This window comes from Talpa occidentalis, unplaced genomic scaffold (assembly GCF_014898055.3).
Source record: "Talpa occidentalis isolate TD23 unplaced genomic scaffold, MPIMG_talOcc4v2.1 talOcc4.7, whole genome shotgun sequence".
In the NCBI taxonomy this organism is placed as follows: domain Eukaryota; kingdom Metazoa; phylum Chordata; class Mammalia; order Eulipotyphla; family Talpidae; genus Talpa; species Talpa occidentalis.
In genome coordinates, this window is record NW_023605083.1 from 85843730 (window position 1) to 85870265 (window position 26536).

A 26536-nucleotide genomic window follows, 5' to 3' on the forward strand; every position below is an offset into this window, starting at 1 on the left:
CTAGAAATGTAGCACACAGATACACAAGTAGGCATTTAAGTAGAGACCACTACAGGGTATTACTGTAGCACCACAGCAAGGCTGAAACAATCTGAAAGTCCAAATGCAGTCAACTGGTTTAAAAATCTAAGTACATTAATGTTAGGCAGTCATAAATACCTGCCACAGAATGGTCTTTATTAACTAAATGTCTACACACATAACTATATAGACTATCTAAACACACCGTTTCTGGTAACCACTGTACTATTATTTTACTCTGTGTACATGTATTACTGAGAATGAATTTAATTATTATTCTCTGCCCCTGCTAGTGATAGTAGGGGTGGGGGGATAACCTCAGCCAAAGAACAATTATTCTGACACATTCAGCTTATACAACTCAAAATTCCATGCTAGAAAATAATCCATAATTACACTTTGTATTAAATTAAATGCATGTTGTACTTTAATGATTAAAATAACATGTTGTTACCTGGTTTAGAGGACAAGCTACGAAATGCATTGACTTGGACCACTGAAGAGTTCTTCACAAGCAGGTTACAGTAAACTTCTCCCCCCAAAAAATACATCATCTTTGAAAAACAAATGATTTATGGAAGGAAAAAAGATCTTTTCACATTCAGGCAAACAGTATCATCAATGTTTTTGGACTAGAGATTTTATTTTAGGATAAAGGATGGAGGCGCAATAATGTTTGGCATTTTTAATTTAGGTTTGTTTTATTTAAGTTTAATGTTAATTCCATGCTGTGTTTCAGTAAGAACAATACAGATTCTGTATCTGTGGCTCCAGTCAGATATCCAGTAGTACAAATTAGCTTCAAGTTACACATACTGAACAAAAGAGGTTGAGCGAGCGAAGGAGGGGCGGGGAGGACCCTAGGGGAGAGGGAAGGAGAAGAAACAAAGAATTGAACACGCATGCAGGCTTTTCCATACCACCTTCAATGCTAACCTGCTTCAGAGGGAGAGTAAAAGTAGGCAAGAATGAGCAGCCACGGATTGTTGAACTGTTACCAGCACCATGCTTTTCAGCAACATTTCAGCAGAGTTTGAAACACTTTTTACAGGAAAACCATTACAACAAACTCCCCAAACAACCTTTAAGCTAAGACCCAATTAATTTTAAACATTGGTATAAAACTCGATTTAAACAATTAGAAAAAGGAAAAATGATACCACATATGCCTCTATAGTGTGATTAACCTCTCTTAGATGCTTGTATCACTTAGAAGTCTAATGGCTTTCAAATGTAATTCCCATTTCTATGTGATCTTGCCACATCTGGCAGGAGACAATACAGTAATGCTGAAAAAGCCTCTATGCAGTCCTGTTAGTGTCTTAAAGAACCTAAAAGCTGGGACCAGTAAAATCCACAGAAATTCACTCTTGCCTTTAAGAACTTTTGAAAACTGTTTTTAAAAAAAAACCAACAGGGTGGGAACCTAAATTCTGAGACCAAATGTAAAAGTCAGATTTGGTGGTTCTCAGTGACAATGGGGGAATTTCCAAGGGGAATGGGATGGGAAGGAGTGGGGTGGTCAGAGATGGTTTCTCTTGTTGGCTTTTATGTCTCACTGATTTTCATCTTCCACATCCTGCAGCGCTTCTTTATTCTGCTCTTCACCTGCAAAGAAGAATGACATAAATTATTTCTTACCAACTAAATTAAATGTTGTGATCAAAAAGGTATCAATCCAAGCATAAGGATTCCTTATGTTGCTACAATAGGTATTAATAAACACAGACAGGCAATGGACTTCTATTGTTCTTGACACCAAAGATGTCTAAATCAAGAGGTGCTGCTGAATCCAGGTCCTGAATGGTCAATAGTAAGGATGGGGAAAAAAAAACAACACTGATGCATAGTAAAAACTTTTTTAAGCTAAGTAAGCTCTTAGACAGCCAAAGTAACAATACTATTAAAATGCCTGTCAAGCTTTCATGTGTACCTTGGGTCAAAATACTCTTCTCAATAACCTCATCTCTTCAAGAAACAATTATATTTTCCCATAGGCTTAATATCAGAAACGTGCCATAAAGAGAACTGAGCAATAAAATGCTCCAAAGAAGTTACACCATTTTGAAGGAAGCTGAGTTTTGGCGTTTGCAAATGAGTATTTACATTTTACCTTGGCAGGTCACACCAAAGCACATGCAAAATTCTCACTCCAGAGTGAGAAATGATACTCAAAGTAAAGCAGACCACTGAGGTTATTAAAAAAGGGCATTTAGACCAGTTCTCTCATGCCATTTTTCTTTACCCTTTGAACATGATTAGCCTGAGGAGTGTCAACTGCATTATGACATGCAAGAGAAAGCCAGCCTATTCATTGAAATAACTTTTATTAAGCATTAAATAAGTCAGCCATAATAAGAAACATGCAAGCTTTTGCTAAAAAATAAAAATGTAAGTTACAATCTTTTCTGCCTTAATAAACCACTTATATAAAAATTCCTAGTTATAATTTTGAATCAATATTTAATTAATCCAACAATCACCATTTGACAGTTCAAGACCATCCTTTAATATTACTTATAAAATTACTTAGGATGGACAAAATTGGCTACCTACCGACAAAGCATTTATCCTGAGGAATGCTTTTAAAGTCTTAAAGACCTTGGTATCAAAGATGATAAATGCTGCCATGGCAATAACAGTTAAATAAAGATGACCTTAGTCATTGAAAAATTTTCTTTAGTGAAAAAATACTTGACATTAAAATGTGACTATCAGGTACATAAAGATTTTGACTTGTATACTGAAAAAGACATCCAAAGAAAGACAAGAATAACCACTTACTGAGGAAAGAATTGATAGACCACCAAATTGTTTCCCAAAGAACAAAGTGTTCAAACTTAGAAAATGATAGGAACATTCACTCTCATTTTTAAAAGCAATACACTGCCAAAATATAATTAACATAGAGCACACACTAATCCACTCAGAAGCAACCATTAAATTTGCCAAAAGTTCCAAGTAACTTTGGCACAAAAATATCAGCTATACGTCACACCCAAACAGAGGTAGACAGGGGTAGCAGCAGATCATACATATTATGTCTTAGAAGGTTTCACATCCTGGAATGTTGAACAAGCAGTTTTGTAAGCAACAGGATGATGATATGCAGGCATGATTAGTGAAGAACCAAAACTAAATGCAGAATTCACTGTGCCATGATAATGACTTACAAAGTAGAATTTTTAGGAAAGAGTTGGATTTTCCTTTAGGAATCTATATTGCAGGGAGAAAGGGAGGGAGAACAATCATATGAAAGCAACATCACAAGAAAAATAAACCAAGAAAGCAGGACAAAGGAAAACATCAATGATTTGGAGGAGTCAAGATTATGGTTATTTTACTTTCTACAAGTCTCACTCTAAGAAATCTGTTCTTTTCTCCTTATAGAGGATGAAATAACATCCTCTCAAAAGGTATAGAGAAGGGAAAAAAATATTTCCTTGGATATGTATTTCTTTGTCCAATGTTTAGAGATTTGGGGGAGAAGGGGAGCATGTTAGAGAAGACATACTTCCTCTCTATGGGCTTGTGTAAGAAAACAAGTCATAGGTAAAGAGAAAAACAGCAAGAATGTGATAAGAAAAAGTGCCAATCCCTCTAAAGAATTACATTTCAACTTACTGGGCCAAACAATAACATAGTTCCCAGTTAAAAGCACAAATGTATGTCAATAAAAGCTGGTGAACCATGTATTTCTTCTTTTCGAAACCCCCCATTGAAATGTTCTGTGACACCATTTTTGGTAGTAAAATAAAAAAGACAATTACCAATTAACTCTTTAAATGCAGGTAACATCCTAGAAAACTGTCAATTCCATGACAGCAAACCTTCTGTATGAGCATTAATTCCAAGTCATAAAAACCAATTTAATTAAACATGTAATACTATACTTTTAAGCAAAACTTTTAAGGCCCCACCAACAATATATAAATCTAAATTTTTTACTTTTACTAAAATGGCAAGAAACTGGAATTTTCACTGTTAAATTGTATCCTAATTGCAAATATTTTATGACAAAGCTCTTAAATGAAAATTAGTGTTTCAGCTCAAACCATTCAACTTACAAAGTGATTAAAGAATTGGATTTCACTGAGAAATCTATATTAAAGTTATAAAAACATCTTTATACAGAGAACCTACGCAAATATGAGACCCTAAATAATTTAAAAATATCCCATTTTCAGGGGGCCTCCCTGGTAACTCAAGGGGTTAAGTCTCAGCACTATAAAGCTATATATGCAGCCACTGTAGCACAAGTTCCATCCCCGGCCAGGGAGCTGACCCACATGGCACAGCAGACCTCCCCTATCTCACCAGCTGCTCCCCTCAGCAGTGTATTTCAGTAGATCTGCCTGTTCCACTCCCCATTCTGTCTCTGGTGACTTCTCTAACCCCCTGCACCCCAGGCCTATACATACCCAGTTCTTAGAGGCAAAATAAGTAACGATAAAGGAATAATTCTTTTAAAAGGGGTTAAAAAGGGGTTAGAGGGGCAAGGGGAGGCATCTCAACCTAGGTCACTTTCTCAGTTATTTTCACCTCAAAAAAAAATGTACCCAGAGGTCAGATACAGCTTACTTAGGTCAATACCGCTTACCAACTCTCCACATGCTTTCCTTTTATCTCCCTCAAACAGGCAGAGATATTAGTCTTCTCTGTGTTGGGGGGACTGTGAAGAGACCACAGCTGTTTGGTGATTCTTCTTAGTAGTAATTGTTAGAAAACAAAAGTATTTTAAAACTAGAAGGAACCTTAAGTCATTAGTTCAGAGATGATAAATTGGTTTTGAGTCTCACTAACTGGTAGTACTTGCCAGGGATACTATCGTTAAAAAGTATTTTGTAGTTCCAACTGGCTTTGTTGGGAAAGTGTACAAGCAGATCACATGTGCTGCATATCTTATGCCACTCCTGGTCAAATATCCAAATACTTCAGGGAACTAGTGAATTTTAAACCTAGTCACTTAATTCTCACTTTAATACAAAAACCCAAGAAAAGTAAAAAATCTGACTCCCTCTAGAGTAAGAAACTGACAACATATATGTCCTATTACTCATTTTGTGAAACACTTTCATATAATGCCTCCAAAACCAGTACAGCATGTTGGTTTGACCAACAGAATACAAAGCTAGCCTCAAACACTGCAACATATGCTTTAGCTGGGTATACCACTGAAATGGTCGCCAGCTGAAACTGACATTTTGTTTCCATTCTCCACAGCACCCTCTCCACCAATCAAAACATCAAGCAAGCTTATACTCCCCCTTTTCAATGACCTTGTGAATGGACAGTCTAAAAATCTCCTTGAAAAAAAGAATCAGGGCCTCCCTGGGAGCACAAGGGGTTAAAATGCTATCTGTGAAGTTAGTTATCCACAGCCTCTGCAGTACGAGTTCAATCCCCGGCCGGCTAGGGAGCTACCCACATGGCACGGCAGACCTCTACTGACTCGCCTCTGCTCCCCCTCAGCAGTGTACTTCGGCTGATCTGCCTGTCCTGTTCCCCACTGTCTCTGGTGAATCCTCTCCCCCATCCCCACACCTCCGGCCTGTACCCCAGCTCTTGTATGCCTAAAGAAACAAATCTTAAAAAAAGAAAAAAAGGAAAAAAAATCAACAAAAATGAGACATATTTGGTCTTTAACATTTTGAACATTAAAAATGTCCCTCCCTCCTCTATTACAAGACTAAGTTTTATAAAATACTCTGGCAACTGTTTAAAACTGAAGCTCTAAAAAATAAATTGCATGTGTTCTAAAGCAGGACATTCCATTTGTTCTACAGAATCCAAAGATAAACAACTTCCTTTTTTAGAAGTTGTTAGAAGTCATCTTTCCTTACAAAGATGATACTTTATAAAAATCTATTGCTATCATCTAATTTTAACATTAGGATACACTCAACCAAAGCCGTGATTATGACATTCAAATACAATTAACCTCAGACTCCTAAAATTTAATATGAAGATAAAATGAATTGTTTTGCTCTCCCTTCTATTCTTCTTGTTCCCAACCTTCAAAACGCTGTAAGAGGTATACTCAGCTTAGCAAATAATATAAATTAGAGGCAAAACTTTAAAATCTTGGAATAGTAAGAGATTTTCTTTTTCCAAACAGGTCTTTTATCATCTCATAGTTCAAAATGCCAAACTGTACTGTTAGTACCATTTTCTATAAAGACAGTAGTTAAAATTCTAGGACAGATTGTGAGTCCAAACTTGAAGCTTAATGTAAAGATATATCAAGGAATTTCTACAAATAAAAAGATCCAACGATGGAAAAAGAAATAGTTAATTGCAGTTTACTTACCATCACCCTGCATGTCTGAAGTCCATAGTGTCAGATTATCACGTAACAACTGCATGATAAGTGTAGAGTCCTTATAGCTTTCTTCACTCAGCGTATCCAGTTCTGCAATTGCATCATCAAAAGCTGCTTTTGCCAACCTGTATTTTTAAAAATCAAACCCAAAAACAGTAAGATATATCACAAAGTAGATATCAATCTTTTCTTCAATATGCAATAGTGACAATAAATAACTAGTAGTAAGCACTACTATAAAGGAAAATCAAGTATGTAACTAATGGAAATGAACTTTCCAATTAACTCTGTAATTTAGCAACTTTGGTGCTAAAGGAACTTTTAAAGTAGTACACTTCTTTATGCTTTCAAACAAGCCTATTGGTAAATAAAATACACAGACCAAACTCTACCCTAAATCACCAACAAAATATACACATAATTAAAGTATTTCCATGTTTGTTCAGGTCATTCATTTAAAGTTTTATTGCCAAAAAAATCTTTAGGCAATGTCTTAACATAAAACCCCTGTCAATATGACCATATAAGCCATTTACTATAATTAACAAGAAATAAAATATACATTTATTAACTACACACAAATCGCTGCTGGACACTTATGGTAAGAAACATGAGTTCACAATCAACTTAAAACATCAAGATAGAGAACTGACATGTAAATAACTTATAAAAGTAGAAAACAGTGGTATTTAAGATGGCAAATAGGGAAATGAAATCTTAACAGATGGAAAAGGAGCACAACATGGGTTCATTTAAGACTAAATTCAAAAGTAAATTGGGGGCCTCCCGAGTGGCACAGTGGTTGAGCGCTGGGTTGCGAAGCAGCCCTCAGCCTCTGCAGCGCCGGTTCGATCCCCGGCTGCTCCCCGGCCACCGGAGGAGGGTCTCACATGGCGCGCAGACCTCTCCTGCCGCCCGCTGCTCCCCTCAGCAGTGCGCCTCAGTCACTCTGCCTGCTCTGCTCCCCGCTCTGGCTCTGGTGAATTCTCTCACCCTCCCGCATTTCTGACTGTACCCAGTGCTTGTATAAATAAATAAATATTTTTTAAAAAGGTAAATTGGCCTGAAAAACAATGAAATATTTAACTATTACAAGGCACAGCAGGCCTCTGTCTCTACCACCGCTTCCTTAGCAGTGAATTTCAATGAATTTTCTGTTCTCCATTGTGTCTCAGGTAAAAACTGTCACCAGAGCCTCTAGCCTACACTCCTATTCTTCCCCACAACTTGAATTACAGTTTGTGGATTTTCTGTCTCTAACTATAAATTAACAATAAATTAGTCATTAAAAAAGAAATATTTAGAGCCTCCCTGGTAGTCTAGAGGTTAAGTCTCAGCGCTATCAGCGCTGCAGCCACCACTGCTGCAGACTGAGTTTGATCCCCAGCCAGGGAGTTAACCCACATGGCACAGCAGACCTCTCCTATCTCACCTGCTGCTCCACTCAGCAGTTTATTTCAGTAGATCCGTTTGTTCTGGCCCCCATTCTGTCTCTGGTGACTCTTCTCACTACTCCCCACCCGCACCTCTGGCCTGCACCCCAGTTCTATGCAAAATAATTAATTTAGAAAGAAATATTTAACCAATACCATCAGCTGCTAGCCATTTAAAATGTTTATAGCTGAATTAAAGCTGTTTGCATTTAAATAAAACACAGAATACCTGGTTCTTACATACTCAAGAATAATCAGCTTACAAAAGCTAAGCTTGCTACAACCTACAAACATTTTGATTTAAAACTCTTTTTAGGGGGCTTCCCCGGTGGCGCAGTGGTTGAGCGCGGGGTTGCGAGGCTGCCCGCAGCCTCTGCAGTGCCGGTTTGATCCCCGGCTGCTCCCCGGCCACCAGAGGAGGGTCCCACATGGCGCGCAGACCTCTCCTGCTGCCCGCTGCTCCCCTCAGCAGTGTACTTCGGTCCTTCTGCCTGTTCTGCATCCTGCTCTGACTCTGGTGAATTCTCTCACCCTCCCGCGCTTCTGACTGTACCCAGTGCTTGTATGAATAAATAAATAAATAAATAAATCTTAAAAAAAAAAAAAAAAACTCTTTTTAGGGCGGGAGGGGAGGAATTGGGGTCAGAATGGGGGGGTTGCAATTGTATGGGGGATATAAAAATAAAATTTATTATTTTTAAAATAAATAAATAATAAAACTTTAAAGCTTTTTTTTTAATTTATGCATAGTCTTTAAAAATAAATAATTAAAAAAATCTCTTGTGCAACAATTGAAGAGAGGGGCCTCCCTGATGGCACAAGGGGTTTAAGAGTCAGCACTAAGAAGCAATCTGCAGCTACTGTAGTACAAGTTCGATCCCTGGCCAGGGAGCTAACCTACATGGCGCAGCAGACCTCTCCTGTCGCACACACTGGCTCCCTCAGCAGGGTATTTCGGTCAATCCACCTTTTCTGCTCCCCCCTCTGTCTCTGGTGAATCTTCACCAACACCCCCACCACTGGCCTACACTTCAGTTCTTCTATTAAAATTAAAAAAGTGAAAAGACTGAAAGGGAGATAGTATTTGCAAACTATATATCTGATTAAGTGATTAATATCCAGGATACGTATCCTAACACAACAATGAAAGAAAGCCTAATTCAAAAATTGAGAAACAACTTTGAATACCAATAATCAACAAGCATATGAAGATATGCCTAATCACACTAGTCATGAAAATCAATACCACAATGAGATTCCAGTTCACCTTCATAATGATGTTATTACAGCCCCCCAGCAGGGGGTGGGGACATTTTGGCATGGATTTAGGATAAAGGAACCCTACTGCACTGCTGATGAGAACATAAAATTGTTGTGGGGAGAGGATATCCTGAAGAACTCCACAAACACAGGTTTTATGCACTCCACCTCCACACCAGACCAAAGAGATCCAAGACACCGAAGACTACAAATCCCATAATGTTATCTCCATTGAAGGGAAGACTGCTGGGAACTGAGGGTGTAGCTAAGCAGCCAGGGTTTGTACATAACCAGACATGTGGGCCTTGGTGTTGCTTTGTTTTTCATCAGCTTTCAGCGTGCTATTGGGGTTCAGTTCAGCGGAACTGGTAGGATGCATTCACCAATTATCTTTCCTTCTCCCTGAGTTATTAATTTCTTCATTTCCCCTTTTTGTAAATAAACCCTTTATGTGTGTGCCTGCAGTTGAGCCTCATTATAAGTCCATTAAAAGCATGTGAATGAGGACCCACAGTTGGGCCAACCCATTTCATATTGGGGTTGCCTTGTAACAAAATCATTCAGTTGCTCTGGAAAAAAGTTTAGATAGTTCCCCAAAAAAGTTAGAATTACCGTGTTCCAGTAATTCTACACTCCTAAATGGAATTGAAAACAGAATCACAGATACTTGTATGCCATTATCCAAAGCAGCATTATTTACAATAGCCAAAAGAGTAAACAAACTCAAGTAACTAGTAAAAGATGAATGGATAAACACATTGTAGTATATACAAAAATGGATTACTCTGGCATAAAATGAAGTTCTGATACATGAATTTGAATACATTATCCCAAGTAAAACAAGTCAAATACAAAAAGAAAAATGTACGATTCCAATTAAGAGTTATCTAGAGTAGGGGGCCTCCCTGGTGGCACAAGCTACTGCTTAATGGTTAGTTTCAGATGATGAAAAAGACAGTGGTGACAGTTGCACAACATTGTGGATTTAGGGCCTTCCCTGGTGGCACAGCAGTTGAGTGCTGGGCTGCAAAGCTGCCCGCAGCCTCTGCAGCACCGGTTCGATCCCTGGGCCACCGGCGAGGGTCCCACATGGTGCAACAGACCTCTCCTGCCACTCCCACTGCTCCCCTCAGGAGTGCATTTCATCAGTCTGCCTGTTCTGTTCCCCGCTCTGGTGAATTCTCTCATCCTCCCGCGCTTCTACACCCAATGCTTGTATAAATAAATAAATAAATCTTTTTTTTTTAATTATGGATTTAGTGAACGCCACTAAATTATACACTTGAAATAGGTAAAATGATAAATTTCATGTTATTTATCTTTTACCACAATTTTTAAAGTTAAAGTACAGCTATTCCTTAAATTATTAAAAAAAGGAGGAATGATCTGAAATATGAGAAAATAGTTTAACATACATCAATGGGATGGAAAATAGAAAATATTTACACACTAGGGCATCCCTGCACTATCAAGCTATCTGCAGTCACTGCAACCCGAGTTCAATCCCCATCAAGGGAGCTGACCCCCATGGCACAAACCTCTCCTCCCCTCAGGAGCAGACCACTGCTCCCCTCAGCAGTGTATTTCAGTAGATCTGCCTATTCTGCTCCCCTCTGTCTCTGGTGACTCCTCTCAGCACCCCATTACCCGCCCCCCACCTCTGGCCTACACCCCTGCTCTTACATGCATTAATAAATCTTTAAAAAAAAAAAAAACGTATACACTAAGAGCATAAGTCATAAAAATATGACTACAGGGCCTCTCTGGTGGTGCAGGGATTAAAGACAGCACTATCAAGCTGTCGCCAGCCACTGCAGCACAAGTTCAATCCCCAGCTAGCCAGGGAGCTAACCCACATGGCGCAGCAGACCTCTGTCTTGCCCTCTGTTCCCCTCAGTGGTGGGGATCTACCTGTTCTGCTTCCCAGGTCTGTCTCTAATGAATCCTCTCACCTCCCCCACACCTCTGAGCCTACACCCCAGTTCTTGTATGCATAAATAAATCTTTAAAAATAAATAAAAACATGACTACAAAGACTGAAAACAATACAAAACTGAATTTCAAAATTCACTTCCTTCCTCTACTCTCTAACAAGCTGTATTCTTTTCAACTGACCAACAAAATTTTCCCCATCAACATAATTATCCTAACTGCTATCCTAGTTTAACCAAGAATGATGTAGCTTTGTACCATCCAGAGCAGTTTCATTAAGAGCCAAAAGAATTCGTAACATGACAAAAGCCAATGCCAGAGAACAATACAGAAACACAAGTAGCTCTTCTCCTTTGTAACCTGTTCTCTTTCATGACTTACCTGCAGGCACGGTCAGGGGAATTAAGAATTTCATAGTAGAATACGGAAAAATTGAGAGCAAGACCTAAGCGAATGGGATGCGTTGGTGGAAGTTCTGTCATTGCAATATCACTAGCAGCTTTATAAGCCACTAGGCTGTTCTCCGCAGCTTCCTTCCTGTCATTTCCTGTGGCAAATTCAGCCAGATACCTGTGGTAGTCCCCTTTCCTAAAACAAAAAACAAAACACAGGGAATTAGGAATGCTTTTTAAATGAAAATAAAGTAATAAAATTTCTGTTACATAAAATGAGATATATGACAAAAACATTTAATAGGTATATGTGAAAAAGCCTCCTTCAGGATGACAGACTCCTTGATTTCTTCCTAAAAGATGTCATATTGCTACACACAAGCAAAATCCTAGAGCAATTAACTGGAATGTCTTTAAAAAAAAAAAAAAATCAACCAAGCTATCACATGATTAGAATTAAACAAGAAAAGTAATTCCAAAGAATGGCACAACAGGTTACTTAAAGTTTCTCTATAAAATATTAAGACTGAATTCTATAATGCACTGCTGGCTACGACTGGGGGGCAAACCCCACACAAACTGATGTTAAATAGGTAAAGGAAAGCCTAAAACATTTTTACAGTAATAGTCTGACCATCATAAATGCAACAATATTAATTCTTCATTAATGATGACTTTGCAAATGAGTATTCAAAAATTAAGTTTTGAGACCCACTCCTTCAATGTTAAAGTCATTCTTAAGTGAAAGCTAAAAACTACAAAGAAAAAAATGTAATTCTAAAGAGGTCAATATTTAATTTTACATTTTCCCTTATAGTATAGAACCTACATTTTATAATAGAAAACCTTGGACTCGCCAGTGTTAGCTGCTGGAATGAGGTGTTTGTCCAGTACATCCAGAATGTCACAACAGATTAACTTTAGTTCAGTCTCAACCTGAAAAAGAATCAAAAATTGGTTTTGCGTCTAAAATAAATATTTGAGATCCATAAATTGATTTTTGAAGGAAAAAAAGTCTAAGAAATTACATAAATTAGTACACATTCTACCCCTGGTTTTGAGAAAGAGCATATTAAACAGAATTTATTGATACATCTCTTTTCCCCTCCCCCTCTCAATACAAAGCCAAGAAAAATTAACTCCAGGTTATGGAAATTCTTTTTTTTTTTTTACACCTATTCAGTGTTGGTTTTTTTGAAAGTTCGTAGCTAAGCTTTTAAAAGTAGTCTGACTACTTACTAAATGCTGCACATTTATGCTAATTTATTTGATAAAGTAGCGACTACTGTCTCCTTTTACAATGGAAAAAAAGGTATTTGCCCAAAGATCTTCAATTTAAAGCTGAGCTAAGATTCAAACCCAAGAAGACTGCTTGTCTAAAGTCAAGGCATTGCATAAAAATTCAAACTCAGGCAGTTTGTCTCCAGTGCTCACATTCCTAACCACTACTATGCTGAACACTTTAGTAGTGGACAATCCATAGCCAGTTTTGGCACCAAAATCTCTATACCAAAGGAAATACTGCCACTCATCTCTATAGGTTTATAATGCTGAAAATGCACACATACCCCTCTACCCCCCCTCAACATGCCTCTTGCTCTTTGTTTTCTTCATTAATTCAGCGACATTACTGAACCTTTCTAAATTCTCATGTGCTCTGGGCACCTCCTTTCCAATGTAGATAATTTCCCCATTCTCTTTTCTCAAATATCATTAGGATCCTAAGTAAAACTAATTTTTTCCAAGGAAAGAATGCTCTAAAATTCTGTTCATTCCTCACTGACCGGGTATCAACTGCTCCATTACTCCAAACCCCTTCTCCTCTTTAGAATCATCTTATACTTTGTAATATCTTTTTTTTTTTAAAGATTTATTGATTGATTGATACATACAAGCACTGGGTACAGTCAGAAGCGCGGGAGGGTGAGAGAATTCACCAGAGCCAGAGCAGGGAGCAGAGCAGGCAGAAGGACAGAAGTACACTGCTGAGGGGAGCAGCGGGCGGCAGGAGAGGTCTGCGCGCCATGTGGGACCCTCCTCCAGAGGCCGGGAAGCAGCCAGGGATCAAACCAGCGCTGCAGAGGCTGCGGGCAGCTTCGCAACCCAGCGCTCAACCGCTGCGCCACCGGGGAGGCCCTACTTTGTAATATCTTAACTTGTCATCAACAGATCTTCCTAAGCCCTCCATCCACGCTGAGTACCTACAGCCTACACCTCCAATTCCTGTATCACACCAAGTTATTGATATTATCCACATTTGTTTCAATACAGTTCACTGGATCCCAAGTCCACGAACTTCACTTCACTGTCAATATCATTAACTATGCTGCTCTAGTCTAGAAGTTTTAAATTCTAATATTTCACTACCAGACTAAATTCTTGTTTTAGTTCCTTTACTCCTATTATTTCTACTTCAAAGACATATCAAGATCTCCAGCCTCTTAAATCTTTAACCATCCAATTTATCAGTCCTATTTTGCACACAAATTTCTCTAGCACTTTTAACTTTCTCATTTCTTCATTGTTCTGACACCAAACTTGTCTACTGACAATCCATGTTCTTTATTTCAACATATTTAACAGCAAAGGTTATACTCATCAGCCTTCCAAGTAACCCCAAGTATGTTAATCACTCAGACCCTCAACTTTCCAGTCAATGAAATGGATTAATATCTACCCTTTACAGGGTAATTAAAGATTGAATAAACATATGTATTATAAATACCTTTCCACTCAGAAGAGTGCCAAACACACCTAGAGATAGTCAATAAATATGGTTTCCTCTTTCCTTCACCCTACCAAGTTAGTTCCTCATACTACTCTGTGCCTGGCTTCTGTAATCTCCCTCACTATACTCTGTTAATATGCCTCTCTTCAACCAGGATCACTTTCTCAACAGCACCACTACTGACATTTGGAACTGTCTCTATTGTGGAGGGGCTATGCTATGTACAGTAGGATATGGATATTTAACAGCATCCCTATCTCTACCCATTAGACAGGGATCAGCAGCACCCTCCAAGTTGTGACAACCAAAAATGTCTATAGACATTGCCGAATGTCCTGAAGAGCAAAATCACATCTGACTGAGAACCACTACACAAGATCAACAGGTTTCAAACTTTTCTTATCAAAACCTACAGAAATAAAACTTGTATTTATGTACAGATATATAATGCCTAAAATAACTTCATGAAGGCCTCCCCTGGTGGTGCAGCGTTGAGCGCTGGGCTGCGAAGCTGCCTGCAGCCTCTGCAGTGCTGCTTTGATCTCTGGCCACCGGCGAGGGTCCCGCATGGTGCGCAGACCTCTCCTGCCACCCGCTGCTTCCCTCAGCAGTGTACTTCAGTTCTTCTGCCTGTTCTGCTCCCCGCTCTGGCTCTGGTGAATTCTCTCACCCTCCCACTCTTCTGACTGTACCCAATGCTTGTATAAATAAATAAATCTTTAAAAAAAAAAAAAAACTTCATGAAATAATACCCAATGTCCTGGCACTTTCTACTCTTTAATAAAAAAGTGAATGAGAAGACTGAGCCTCTAAAAAGATATGTTTTATCTTTGCATAGTTAATTACATCATACATAGGAGACACACAAATATGTGCTAAATTGCCCCGAGTGGCAATTTCAAGTCACTCAATGAAGTATTTTGTGGTCACTGCAATAACAAAAAAGATTAAATTAGTTCTCCACTTGTATGGTTCTTTTTTTTTTTTTTTTAAATAGAGGCATGTTTATTTATTTATTTGTTTGTTTTGTTTATACAAGCACTGGGTACAGTGAGAAGCGCGGGAGGGTGAGAGAATTCACCAGAGCCAGAGCGGGGAGCAGAGCAGGCAGAAGGACCGAAGTACACTGCTGAGGGGAGCAGCGGGCCACAGGAGAGGTCTGCGCGCCATGTGGGACCCTCACCCAGAGGCCGGGGAGCAGCTGGGGATCGAACCGGCGCCGCAGAGGCCGCAGGCTGCTTCGCAACCCAGCGCTCAACCGCCGTGCCACCGGGGAGGCCCTCCACTTGTATGGTTCTTTATCTTAAAATATCATATAGACTGTAATTCCTAATGTAGAGGTAAGCTAATTAGTGCAAAATGTAAAAAAGCATATTGCACATGGATACATGTGTTTTAGGATAAAATCTAAAATGCCAGACATTCCTAAGGCATTTTTTTATGATGTCTAGAATACAACAATCTCACCATTTGCCGATATTCCCGAATCATTTTTAATTTCTCATCTCCTCCCTTGTTTTCTTCTTTCTGTTCAATGCTGCTGATTATTCTCCAGGAGGCTCTTCTAGCGCCAATCACATTTTTATATGCAACAGATAGGAGGTTTCTTTCTTCAACTGTCAACTCCACATCCATACCTGCTACTTTCTTCATTGATTCCACCATTTCTATAAGGAAAAAGTAAAGCAAGACCTTAAAATTAAGTTTCAATAACATGTACCTTCAAGTTAGTGTAAAATAAAGTACTTTTAACAAAAAATGAATTCACAATCATCAAAATTTATGTGAGAAACAAAACATGCAAAAAAAGTAAACAAAGAGCACAGAACAAGAGAATCTAGAATTTAAGTTGAATGGAATCAGAACTTCACAGAGTATCCAGATTATAAATTTAATATGGTTTGGAGGCATCCCTCTTAATAAAAGAACTAAGAATGCACACTTACCCATTAGCTAGTAAAGGCAACCAAACTGGAGCCTCCCTGGTGGCGCAAGGGGTTAAGACGCAGCCTATGACGCTGTCCACAGCCACTGCAGCATGAGGTCGATCCCTAGCCAGGGAGCTACCCACATGGCACAGCAGACCTCCCCTAACCCGCCTGCTGCTCCACTCAGCAGAGATTTCAGTCAATCCACCTGTTCTGTTCCCCACTGTCTCTGATGAATCCTCTCACCACCACTCCCCACCTCTGGCCTGTACCCCAGTTCTTTTATGAATAAATAAATAAATTTTAAAATAAATAAAAGGAACCAAGCTGACAGTTTAATAACAGTTCAAAATTTAGAGGCTCAGCCAGCGGTATTACCGCTCATGTTTCCTAGTGTTATGGAGACCTTCGTATGCCTCTGTTTCCTGGGAAGTTAGGCAGCATTGCCAGCCCAAGCAGAGGTGATGGAGCTGCTAGCTCTCAGCACCCTGGTCCTGTTAGTTACCACTGTCAATGGGCACTCACAGCTTGGCGTCCCATTCACACACTTTTTCCCTCTCCAAGTTTCAGTAAAACAGTTACTTTGTTAAAATGTAAAGATTCTAAAGTGCATTGAACGACTTTCAAAAAGTGAAAAATCCAGAACAAAGATATATAATTCCACTTAAGTTATAGAAATTTAATTACAATAATACTTCCCAAAAACCAATCATGGAAAGACAGTAAATTCATTCTTATAGCAAACATAAGCTAAGTGTAGACTAGTCACAAAAACAAACTTGTATTTGGATGTTTCCATCATTCATCATTTAAAAGGGCACTGTCTATCGCCTTTGAATTCATTCATTCATTGGTACAATTTTCTATGGTTCTATTTTCCACCACTAGGTGGCGAGCAAAGAATGGGACCCAGATAAACTTTGGGAAATCCCCTATATAGGAAATAGGTACTACAATGGAATGTGCATACAAAGGAAGAAGAATCAAACACAGCTCAATAAACACTAACTGAAAATACATAGTAATTACATGTTAATGAAGTTTTTTTTACATAAAAGGACTAAATGCCATGTTACTACAGAGTTCTACACATTTACTGATTCCAACGTTTGTTTGAAGTGACCCAAGGAATCGCATTTTAACAACCCTTATTAACACAATCATAAGCATACCTGACAACGTATGACAAGTATAATTTATTGAAATACTGTTTAATAGTATGCTAAACTGTCTGTAATTACAGGAAAATAAAGATTTAAAAATTATTTTCAGGAGGGCCTCCCCTGGTGGTGCAGCGGTTAAGCACTGGGCTGCGAAGCTTGCCCAAAGCCCCTGTGGTGCTGGTTCGATCCCCAGCCAAAGGCGAGGGTCCCACATGGCACACAGACCTCTCCTGCCGCACCTGCTGCTGCTCCCCTCAGCAGTGTACTTCATCAGTCTGCCTGTTCTGTTCCCCACTCTGGCTCTGGTGAATTCTCTCACCCTCCCGCACTTCTGACCATACCCAGTGGTTGTATTAAAAAAAATTATTTTCCAGAATATCAGGATATTAATAGAAATACTAAGATAGTAACTTCAGCCATTTCTTTTTTTTTTTTAAGATTTATGCATACAACAACTGGGGTGTAAGCCAGAGGTGCAGGGGGGTAAGAGGATTCACCCGAGACAGAGTGGGGAGCAGAACAAGCAGACCTAGTAAAACACACTGCTGGGGGAGCAGTGGGCAAAGGGGAGGTCTGCTGCACCATGTGGATTGCTCCCTGGCCAGCCAGGAATTGAACTCGTGCTGCAGTGGCTGGCAACAGCTTGATAGCGCTGTCTTTAATCCCTGCGCCACCAGGAAGGCCCAGCTTTGGCCATTTCTTACACAGTAAAACATAAGACTTACCAGTAATCCCACTCTTAGGCACCAACCAAGAGAAATGAAAATGTATCTTCACAAACTTTGTAAACAAGTGTTCACAGCAAGTTGGGTTTTTTTACAATAGACAAAAAAGTGAACACAGACCAAATGCCTATCAAGAGAAGAATGAATAAACAAATGGTGGTATAACTACACAATATTCACAAATAAAAATGAATTAACTAACAATGATACAAGGTACACTGAATGACTTCAAAAACTGAAAAATCCATAACAAAGATGATGTTTGATTCCATTTAAATCAAGTTATCAAAAAATGCAAAACTACAAAGACAGAAATCAAGTAAGTGGGTTCCAAGGTCGGGGTAAAGTGAAGGGCTTGTGTTACAAACAAGTACACTGGAAATGGGGGAGGGGGGGACGGAGGATTGATAGAACTGTTCTACTTGTATATTTCATCAAAACTCCCTAAATTACACATGTGAAAGTGGTATATTTTATGATAAATTATACCTCAACAAATCTGACTTTTTAAAAATTTTTTAAAAGATTGATTTATTTATTTATACAAGCACTGGGTACAGTCAGAAGTGCGGGAGGGTGAGAGAATTTACCAGAGCCAGAGCAGGGAGCAGAACAGGCAGAAGGACTGAAGTACACTGCTGAGGGGAGCAGCGGGTGGCAGGAGAGGTCTGCGCGCCATGTGGGACCCTCGCCTGGCGGCCGGGGATTGAACCGGAGCTGCAGACTGTGGGCAGCTTCGCGACCCAGCACTCAACCGCTGCGCCACCGGGGAGGCCCAACAAATTCTTAAAGCTTCAATTCTGAAGCATTAAAAATCAGAAATAGAAAGGAGAACCTGAAAGCATTTAGTAGAAAAGTCCAGTTATTTAAACCAGTTGTGAGAAAAGTTTAACTTTTTGGGGTGGGCGGGAGAGTAGCAACAGGGCCTCCCTGGTGGCACAAAGGGTTAAGACGCAACCTATGAAGATGTCCTCAGCCACTGCAGCCAGCCAGCCAGGGAGCTACCCACATGGCGATAGCATGACTCTACCACTGTGCCCCTCAGCAGTGTATTTCAAAATCTGCCTGTTCTGTTCCCCACTTAGTCTCTGGTGAATCCTCTCATCCCCCACACCGCTAGCCTGTACCCCAGTTCTTGTATGCATAAATAAACCTTTTTTTAAAAAAAAAAAAAAAGGCAACAAATGAGACATGCCACAAAAGTGAACGAGTAATTCAGATTTTCTAAATTGGCCAAACAGTGCAATTTTAGAAAGTAACTGAGGTAACTACAAGGAAAAGACCATGAATTCCTTTAAAGGGCATTGCAGCAACATTATATATGGAAAAATCAGGTGTAATTTAAATATCTATAATACCATCAAACTGTTAGAAAATAAAAGTCTCTGGGGTACTATTCCAGGTCATTTAGGCTTTCCTCACTTTTTATATTTTACAAATTTCAACAATGAACATTTAATAGTTTTTCAATGAGGTGCCAAATATATTTAAAACACTGATATTCTACCATCCCAGGTTCAATAAAGTATGTGTGCCCCCTCAGAAAGCCATAGCACAATACACAAAAGACTGTGGAAAAACACAGAGGCAGCAATTATCTGCTTTCATTAAACAACAGTTTTATTGATCTATAATTCACATACCATATAATTCACCCATTTAGAATGCACAAGTCAATTGTTTTTAGGTATATTCACAGGACTGGGCAACCATCAATAGTCAATTTTATAATGCTTCATCACATTAAAAAGAAAAACTCCATAGCCATTAGCAGTCACACCCCAACTAACCCCAATACCCTCCTCAATCCTATGCAATCACCAATCTACTTTCCCTCTCTAACATTTACAAATTCTGGACATTCCATATAAACGGAACCATATGTTGCTTTTTGTGACTGGTTTCTTTCACAGCATGTTTCATTGCTCCTCCACAGTGTAGTACCTATCAATACTTTAGGAATATACCCTATTTTATTTATCCATTCATTAATTGACTTTTGTGTTAAATTTTCATTTATAACTAATGCTGTTAGGAAAATTCATATAAGCATGCTTTAAAATCTCAACTATACCTAGAATTGCAGGAACAGTAACTTTTTGGAGGAAAGGAACTGCCAAACTATTTTTCACAGGGGTTGACCATTTTTATATCCACCAGCAATGTAAGAGGATCCTATTATATCCATATCCTTGTCAACACCTGTACTCTCCCTTTTCGTTATATCCTAGTGCGTTTGAAGAGGCATCTCATGATTTTCATTTATATTTCTTTGATGACTGACTATGCTGAGCAACTTTTTCTGTGCTTACTGATCATTTGTATGCCCTTTAGAAAATACCTCTTTAGATACTGTCAATTTATTATTTGAGTTATTTGTCTTATTACTGCGTTGTAGTATTTACTTTTAAAATCCCCAATTATTGCCTTTAGCTCCCATCTTTAGATATTTCTCCATTCCTTAGGTAGATTAAGGGAAAATAGCAGGAGTCAGAAGTACAAAACCCTGAAAGTTCTATAACCAGTGCTTTGTACAAATTACAAGTACAATGAAGGGTTCTCACAACACCAGTATCATCCTTTTCCTTTTTTAACATCAGCAACAGAAACATGAAAGCTTACCTATTCAAAACTCTAGACTGGCATTCAGCAAGAGTAAGACCAATAATATTCACGCAAATTTCTTAACACTAACTTTTTAGGAAATCATCATTATAGCAATTATTTTATCAATGTTATCTGAGCATTTTAGGGATAGGGATAGGCTGTCAAAATTTAACCATGAGACTCATGGTTAAATTGCTATTTGTGTGGGCCTCCCCGGTGGCACAAGGGGTTAAGATGCAAACTATGAAGCTATCTGCAGCCACTTCAGCACAAGTTCAATCCCCAGGCCAGGGAGCTACCCACATGGCGCAGCAGACCTCTCCTCACTCGCCCGCTGGTCCCCTCAGCAGTGTATTTCAGTCAATCTGCCTGTTCTGTTCCCCGCTCTGTCTCTGATGAATCCTCTCACCCTCTGCACCTCTGGCCTGTACCCCAGCTCTTGTATGCATAAATAAGTAAATCTTTAAAAAAGAAATCTTACAATAAAGGGATTATTTTTTTAAAAAAATTGTCCTAAATTGCAACTGAAATTTTGTATTCCCAAAGGATAGGATAGTTGTGCTCGGGAATCAAATTGCTTCCCAGATCTCAGAGGCTGACACAATATTTATTTCTTGCTCAAATGTGTGAGGGTCCGCCATCTTGAAGGGTCTATCATCCAGTATTTAAGGCTTCCCAAGTCAATGAAACAAGGGGAGAGAGGAATCACTGCCTACACACACAATTTTTGCTCATATTTCACTGACCTAAACATCTTACATAAGTACAAAAGATTCTGTACTTGCTCCCGAAGCACATAAGATTGGGGGGTAGGGGTGGGGGACAGTAGGAAAAGCAGTACATATATCCAAAACCAAACACATGCCAATAAAACTACACTAACATTAAAAATGCTGTCATGTGGGGCCTCTCTGGTGGCAGAGGGATTAAAGTCACAGTGCTATCAAACTAGCACCAGCCACTGCAGTATGAGGCATTGAGTTCAATCCCTGGCCAGGGAGCTAACCCACATGGTGCAGGTTTCACCCTCTGCTCCCTCCCTCAGCAGTGTATTTCAGTAGATCTGCCTGTTCTGCTCCCTACTCTGTCTCTGGTGAATCCTCTCACCACCCCCACATCTCTGGTCTATACCCCAGTTCTTGTATGCATAAACAAATCCTTTTTTAAAAATGCTGTTATCAATAAATCAGACTTTCTAAAAAAAAGATCAGATAACACTTATAAATTATAGACAATTTATGCAGATCACAAATTAACCGTGATCAATAGCAACTGAAGCAACAGTTTAAGTATTGCAAGTTAAAATGTTTTTATTCTAGTCAGTAAAAAGCAAGTATATAAGCTTGACTTGGAAAATTTCTCCAAGGTACTAAACTTAAGAGTTTACCCATACAGGGCCTCCCTGGTGGCGCAGGCGGTTGAGCGCAGCGCTGTACAGCTGTCCACAACATCTGCAGTGCAGGGTGGATCCCCACCTGTCACAGAGCAACCCACATGGCATGGCAGACCTCTCCTGTCTCGCCCACTGCTCCCCTCAGCAGTGTTATTTCAGTCAGTCTGCCTGTTGTTCCCAGCTGTCTCTAGTGAATCTTTTCACCCTCCCACACATCTGGCCTGTACCCGGGTTTTTACATAAATAAATAAATCTTTAAAAAAAAAAGTTTACCCATACCACTCTACACCCTCCTGCAAACATGGGGTACAGAACGTCAAGGAGGAAGCCACCTACAAGGAAGTAGATGATGGGCACCTAGGGACCTGGTTTACCTACCCCATGTGCAATCACAGGACTTATGATGTGAAAATGAACTCTGCCCATAACACCAGAGTCATTTCTTGTACCTTACTTATGACAACAAAAGTCCAGACACCCATCACAAATCTGTAAGAACCAGTGGATGTATAAAGGGATTAGAAAGACAGCCAATCAGCAACTAAGAACTCACTCACCATAAACCAACGCACAGGATACCAATCCAGAGATTTTGGGATCCAGGATATAGATCCAGGTCCTGTCTGTGTGGTTATGTGATTAATTACAAGTGAGGCCCTGGGGAAGTGTTTTTGGCCACCAAGTAGAAATGAGGGGTTACTGAGTCCTGGGGCCTGAATTGCCTCCCTTGGCTCCAAAACCATTTTTTCCCCATAAAGATGTATTTATGTATATAAGAACTGGGGTACAGGCCAGAGGTGCAGGGGGTAGGAGGGTGTTGAGAGGATTCACCAGAGACAGTGGGGAGAACAGGCAGATCGACTGAAATATAATGCTGAGGGGAGCAGCAGGCAAGTCAGGAGAGGTCCACTGCGCCATGTGGGGGTGCTGGGGATTGGACTCTGGCTGCAGAGGCTGCTGATACTTCACAGTGTGGTCCCTAACCCTTTGTGCCACCAGGGAGGCCCACAAAACCTTTTGACTTGATCCCTGACATTTTGGGCAAGCCAAATGGACTGCCCACCTCCCCAGCAGCTTGCCCATTTATACTGATTTCCAGCCCTTCTTCCCCACCTTACAAGGCCTAGGGTTCAAAAGGCTACAAGTCCCCTGGCTGGAACTTGGCAAAGGAGCCCAGTTCATTTTAGCAGACTTTGTAGAGGGAAGGAGGAACTGGGTCAGGCTCAGTTCTGTTACAAACCCTTAAATAAAGCGATCAGCGCGGGTAGCGGGTAGACCACTAATAGAAAATGTCTGACCAGAATACTCTAGACTCTGTATCTTCAAACAGACGCTTCTGATCTCAAAAAACAGTGAAGGCATTTCTATAGAAAGTTACATGTGTTGCCTTCTGACTACCTTGACACAATAAGGAATGAGCAAGAGTATTCAGTAAAATTTGGACAACCAGGGCCTCCCTGGTGGCACAAGGGGTTAAGACGCAACCTATGCAGCACAAGTTCCATCCCCAGCGAGGGAGTTACCCATATGGCGCAGCAGAACTCTCCTGTCTTGCCCGCTGCTCCCCTCAGCAGTGTATTTCAGTCAGTCCACCTGTTCTGTTCCCCACTGTCTCTGGTGAATCCTCTCACCCCACACACACACACCTCTGGCCTACACCCTAGTTCTTGTATGCACAAATAAATAAATCTTTAAAAAAATGTAAAATTAAGTGGACAGGATTAATAATTTTAGCACTCTGTAGTGAAACAAACAGGATGCAAGAAATAGGAAATACAAGGCCTGGGAAGTCTCCCTAAAAGGGGCCTGGTTCTAACACATTCACTATTGTCCTAGCTATATAACCACTTACACTTTTTTACATGGACCAAAAGACACTCTTTAAGGAAAAAACAAAGCATAGTGGGAAAATACCACTTTTATAGTCAGGAGGACTCAGATCAGATTTTTCATTCTGGCTTGTTATTTATGTTCATGCTATCTGATCTATCTCACTTAACCTCTAAGAGCTTGTTTCCTCACCCACAACTTGGGAGATACCCACCTCTCACTGAGTTATGAGCTTTCAAAGGATATCACATAATGAATTGTTTGGCACATATCAGGAACTTAACAATACATTGAAAACCTTATCTTTGCTTGCCTCTATTCCAAGATGGGGGGAGGAGGGAGAGGCAGGAGGATGTAAGCACTTAGGAGTGCTTGATGCATACAGTAACAGGCTAAATAGAAAACAGGCTAAATAGAAAACAGAATTTCAGGCTAATAATGAAGCTTCTTCTGTAATCTGGTTCCATTTTTTCTTTCTAACCCAAATATTCCACTCTTAGACCTCATATGCCTAATCCCTTACCTGTACCTTCAATAATGTTTCTTTTTTAAGAAGATTTTTTTATTGGGGGCCTCCCCGGTGGCGCAGCAGTTGAGCGCTGGGTTGCGAAGCTGCCTGCGGCCTCTGCAGCGACGGTTCGATTCCCAGCTGCTCCCCGGCCACCGGAGGAGGGTCGAGGAGGGTCCCACATGGCGCACAGACCTCTCCAGCCGCCCGCTGCTCCCCTCAGCAGTGTACTCGGTCCTTCTGCCTGCTCTGCACCCTGCTCTGGCTCTGGTGAATTCTCTCACCCTCCCGCGCTTCTGACTGTACCCAGTGCATGTACAAACAAACAAACAAATAAATAAAGCATGCCTCTATTAAAAAAAAAAAGTTTTTTTATTTATGCATACAAGAGCTGGGGTGCAGGCCATAGATATGGGAGGATGAAAGGATTCACCAGAGACAGTGGTGAACAGAAAAGGAAGATCTACTGAAATACACTGCTGAGGACAACAGGGCAAGACAGGAGAGGTCTGCTATGCCATGTGGGTCACCTCCCTGGCTAGGGATTGAGCTCGTGCTGCAGTGGGTGCTGATGCTTAACCCCTTGTGCCACCAGGGAGGCCCCACGACAGTATGTTTTAAAAGAACATCCCTCTCCAACCATCTAGATCTTATACACCCCAATGAATATCGCACCTACTACTTAAATTTTTCCTAGCTACAGTCCTTAACAACACTGATTCCCCTTCTCTATTTCTATTACAAAAGTTGGCAATAATCTTTTTTTTTTTGGCAACAGTTCTAAACTAGACTGTAAACAACTGTACATTAGGTAGTAATTTTTTACCCAAGGGGAAACTGATTCCCAAGACATGCAAAATAAATATGCAGCCTTAAAAAGTTCAAGAGAGGGCCTCCCCGGTGGTGCAGCGGTTGAGCACTGGGCTGCAAAGCTGCCCGCAGCCTCCGCGGCGCCGGTTTGATCCCCGGCTGCCGGTGAGGGTCCCACATGGCACGCAGACCTCTCCTGCCACGCCCACTGCTCCCCTCAGCAGTGTACTTCGGTCCTTCTGCCTGCTCTGCTCCCTGCTCTGGCTCTGGTGAATTCTCTCACCCTCCTGTGCTTCTGACTGTACCCAGTGCTTGTATAAATAAATAAATAAATCCTTAAAAATATATATATGTAAAACAAAACATATCTATAAATGTAAAAACAGTACAGGTGAAATCCTTGGAACACTTTTGAAGGAAAACTCCTGATTTTATTAACTAATCAAAGTGTTATATAAAAATAAAGACAAAACTATCAAAGTATAACATAAAAATACACAGATACAGAGAGAAATGATAGAAATCAAGGAAATAAAAGAAACATTAAGTTCACAGGTATGCAATGCAACCCTAACAATAATGCAACGCTAAACCAGTAGCTGACATTTTTAAAATGATGTTAAAGTATTACCATTTATAGCTAAAATTTTAAGCCTACAGTTACATTAATTATCATCATCTGCACCAACAGTTATAACCTTTAATAACACACTTGGGAAATATATACCCATAACCATTAGTCACTGTCTGCTAAAAGCTTTGACAGACAAAAGACTTTATGGTACTATTGCCATAAAGCTTCCATATTCTTAAACTCAGGATTTTTTGGCAATTACTTAACTGCTTTAAAAAAAAAAAAAAGGCCAAGCTGAGACAGCCTCTAAAACAAGCTTCAAACGGTCATCTAGACAGGCTCAGGTATATATGGGGAGAGCTAGGCATTAAATTTGAATACATATCGAAAACCTAAATGTTTAACAAGCATCCCCACTGACTCTAATTCAATCGGTAGTAGTTCCCAACCCTGGTTATACACTAAAATTCCCTGGGAAGGTTGTCCTACTTTAAAGGAAGAGTTATCTACGTGAACAAACCAGACATTTTTAGTTTTCACTTTACTCTGGCTAAAACAGTCAATTTTCCTTTTAAAGTGTCTCTATTTTTAAAATTTTCTTTTAAGATTTATTTATTTCTATACAAGAGCTGGGGTACAGGCCAGAGGCGCAGGAAGATAAGAGGATTCACCAGAGGCAGAGCAGAGAGCAGAACAGGTAGACGACTGAAATACACTGCTGAAGGGAGCAGTGGGCGCGACAGGAGAGGTCTGCCTTGCCATGTGGGACTCTCCCTGGCCAGCCGGGAATTGAACCCTCACTGCAGAGGCTGCAGACAACTTCACAGTGCTGCGCTTAACCCGCTGCACCACTGGGAGGCCCTAAAGGATCTTTTTTTTTTTTTTTAAAGATTTACTTATTTATTTATAC

The 26536-nt window shown here is 40.0% G+C and overlaps 1 protein-coding gene across 1 annotated transcript in view; it reads right to left on the reverse strand.

Moving 5' to 3' along the window:
- Positions 1–696: 696 nt before the first annotated feature.
- Positions 697–26536, reverse strand: part of YWHAE (tyrosine 3-monooxygenase/tryptophan 5-monooxygenase activation protein epsilon) — a 40493-nt gene continuing 14653 nt past the window's right edge. Inside the window, exons 2-6 of the mRNA XM_037495355.2 lie at positions 15556–15755; positions 12190–12296; positions 11350–11556; positions 6332–6468; positions 697–1629 (exon numbers count right to left, since the gene is read on the reverse strand). Of these exons, the coding sequence (XP_037351252.1) occupies positions 1577–1629; positions 6332–6468; positions 11350–11556; positions 12190–12296; positions 15556–15755 (704 nt within the window). The 3' untranslated portion in view covers positions 697–1576. The remainder of the gene's footprint in view (positions 1630–6331; positions 6469–11349; positions 11557–12189; positions 12297–15555; positions 15756–26536) is intronic.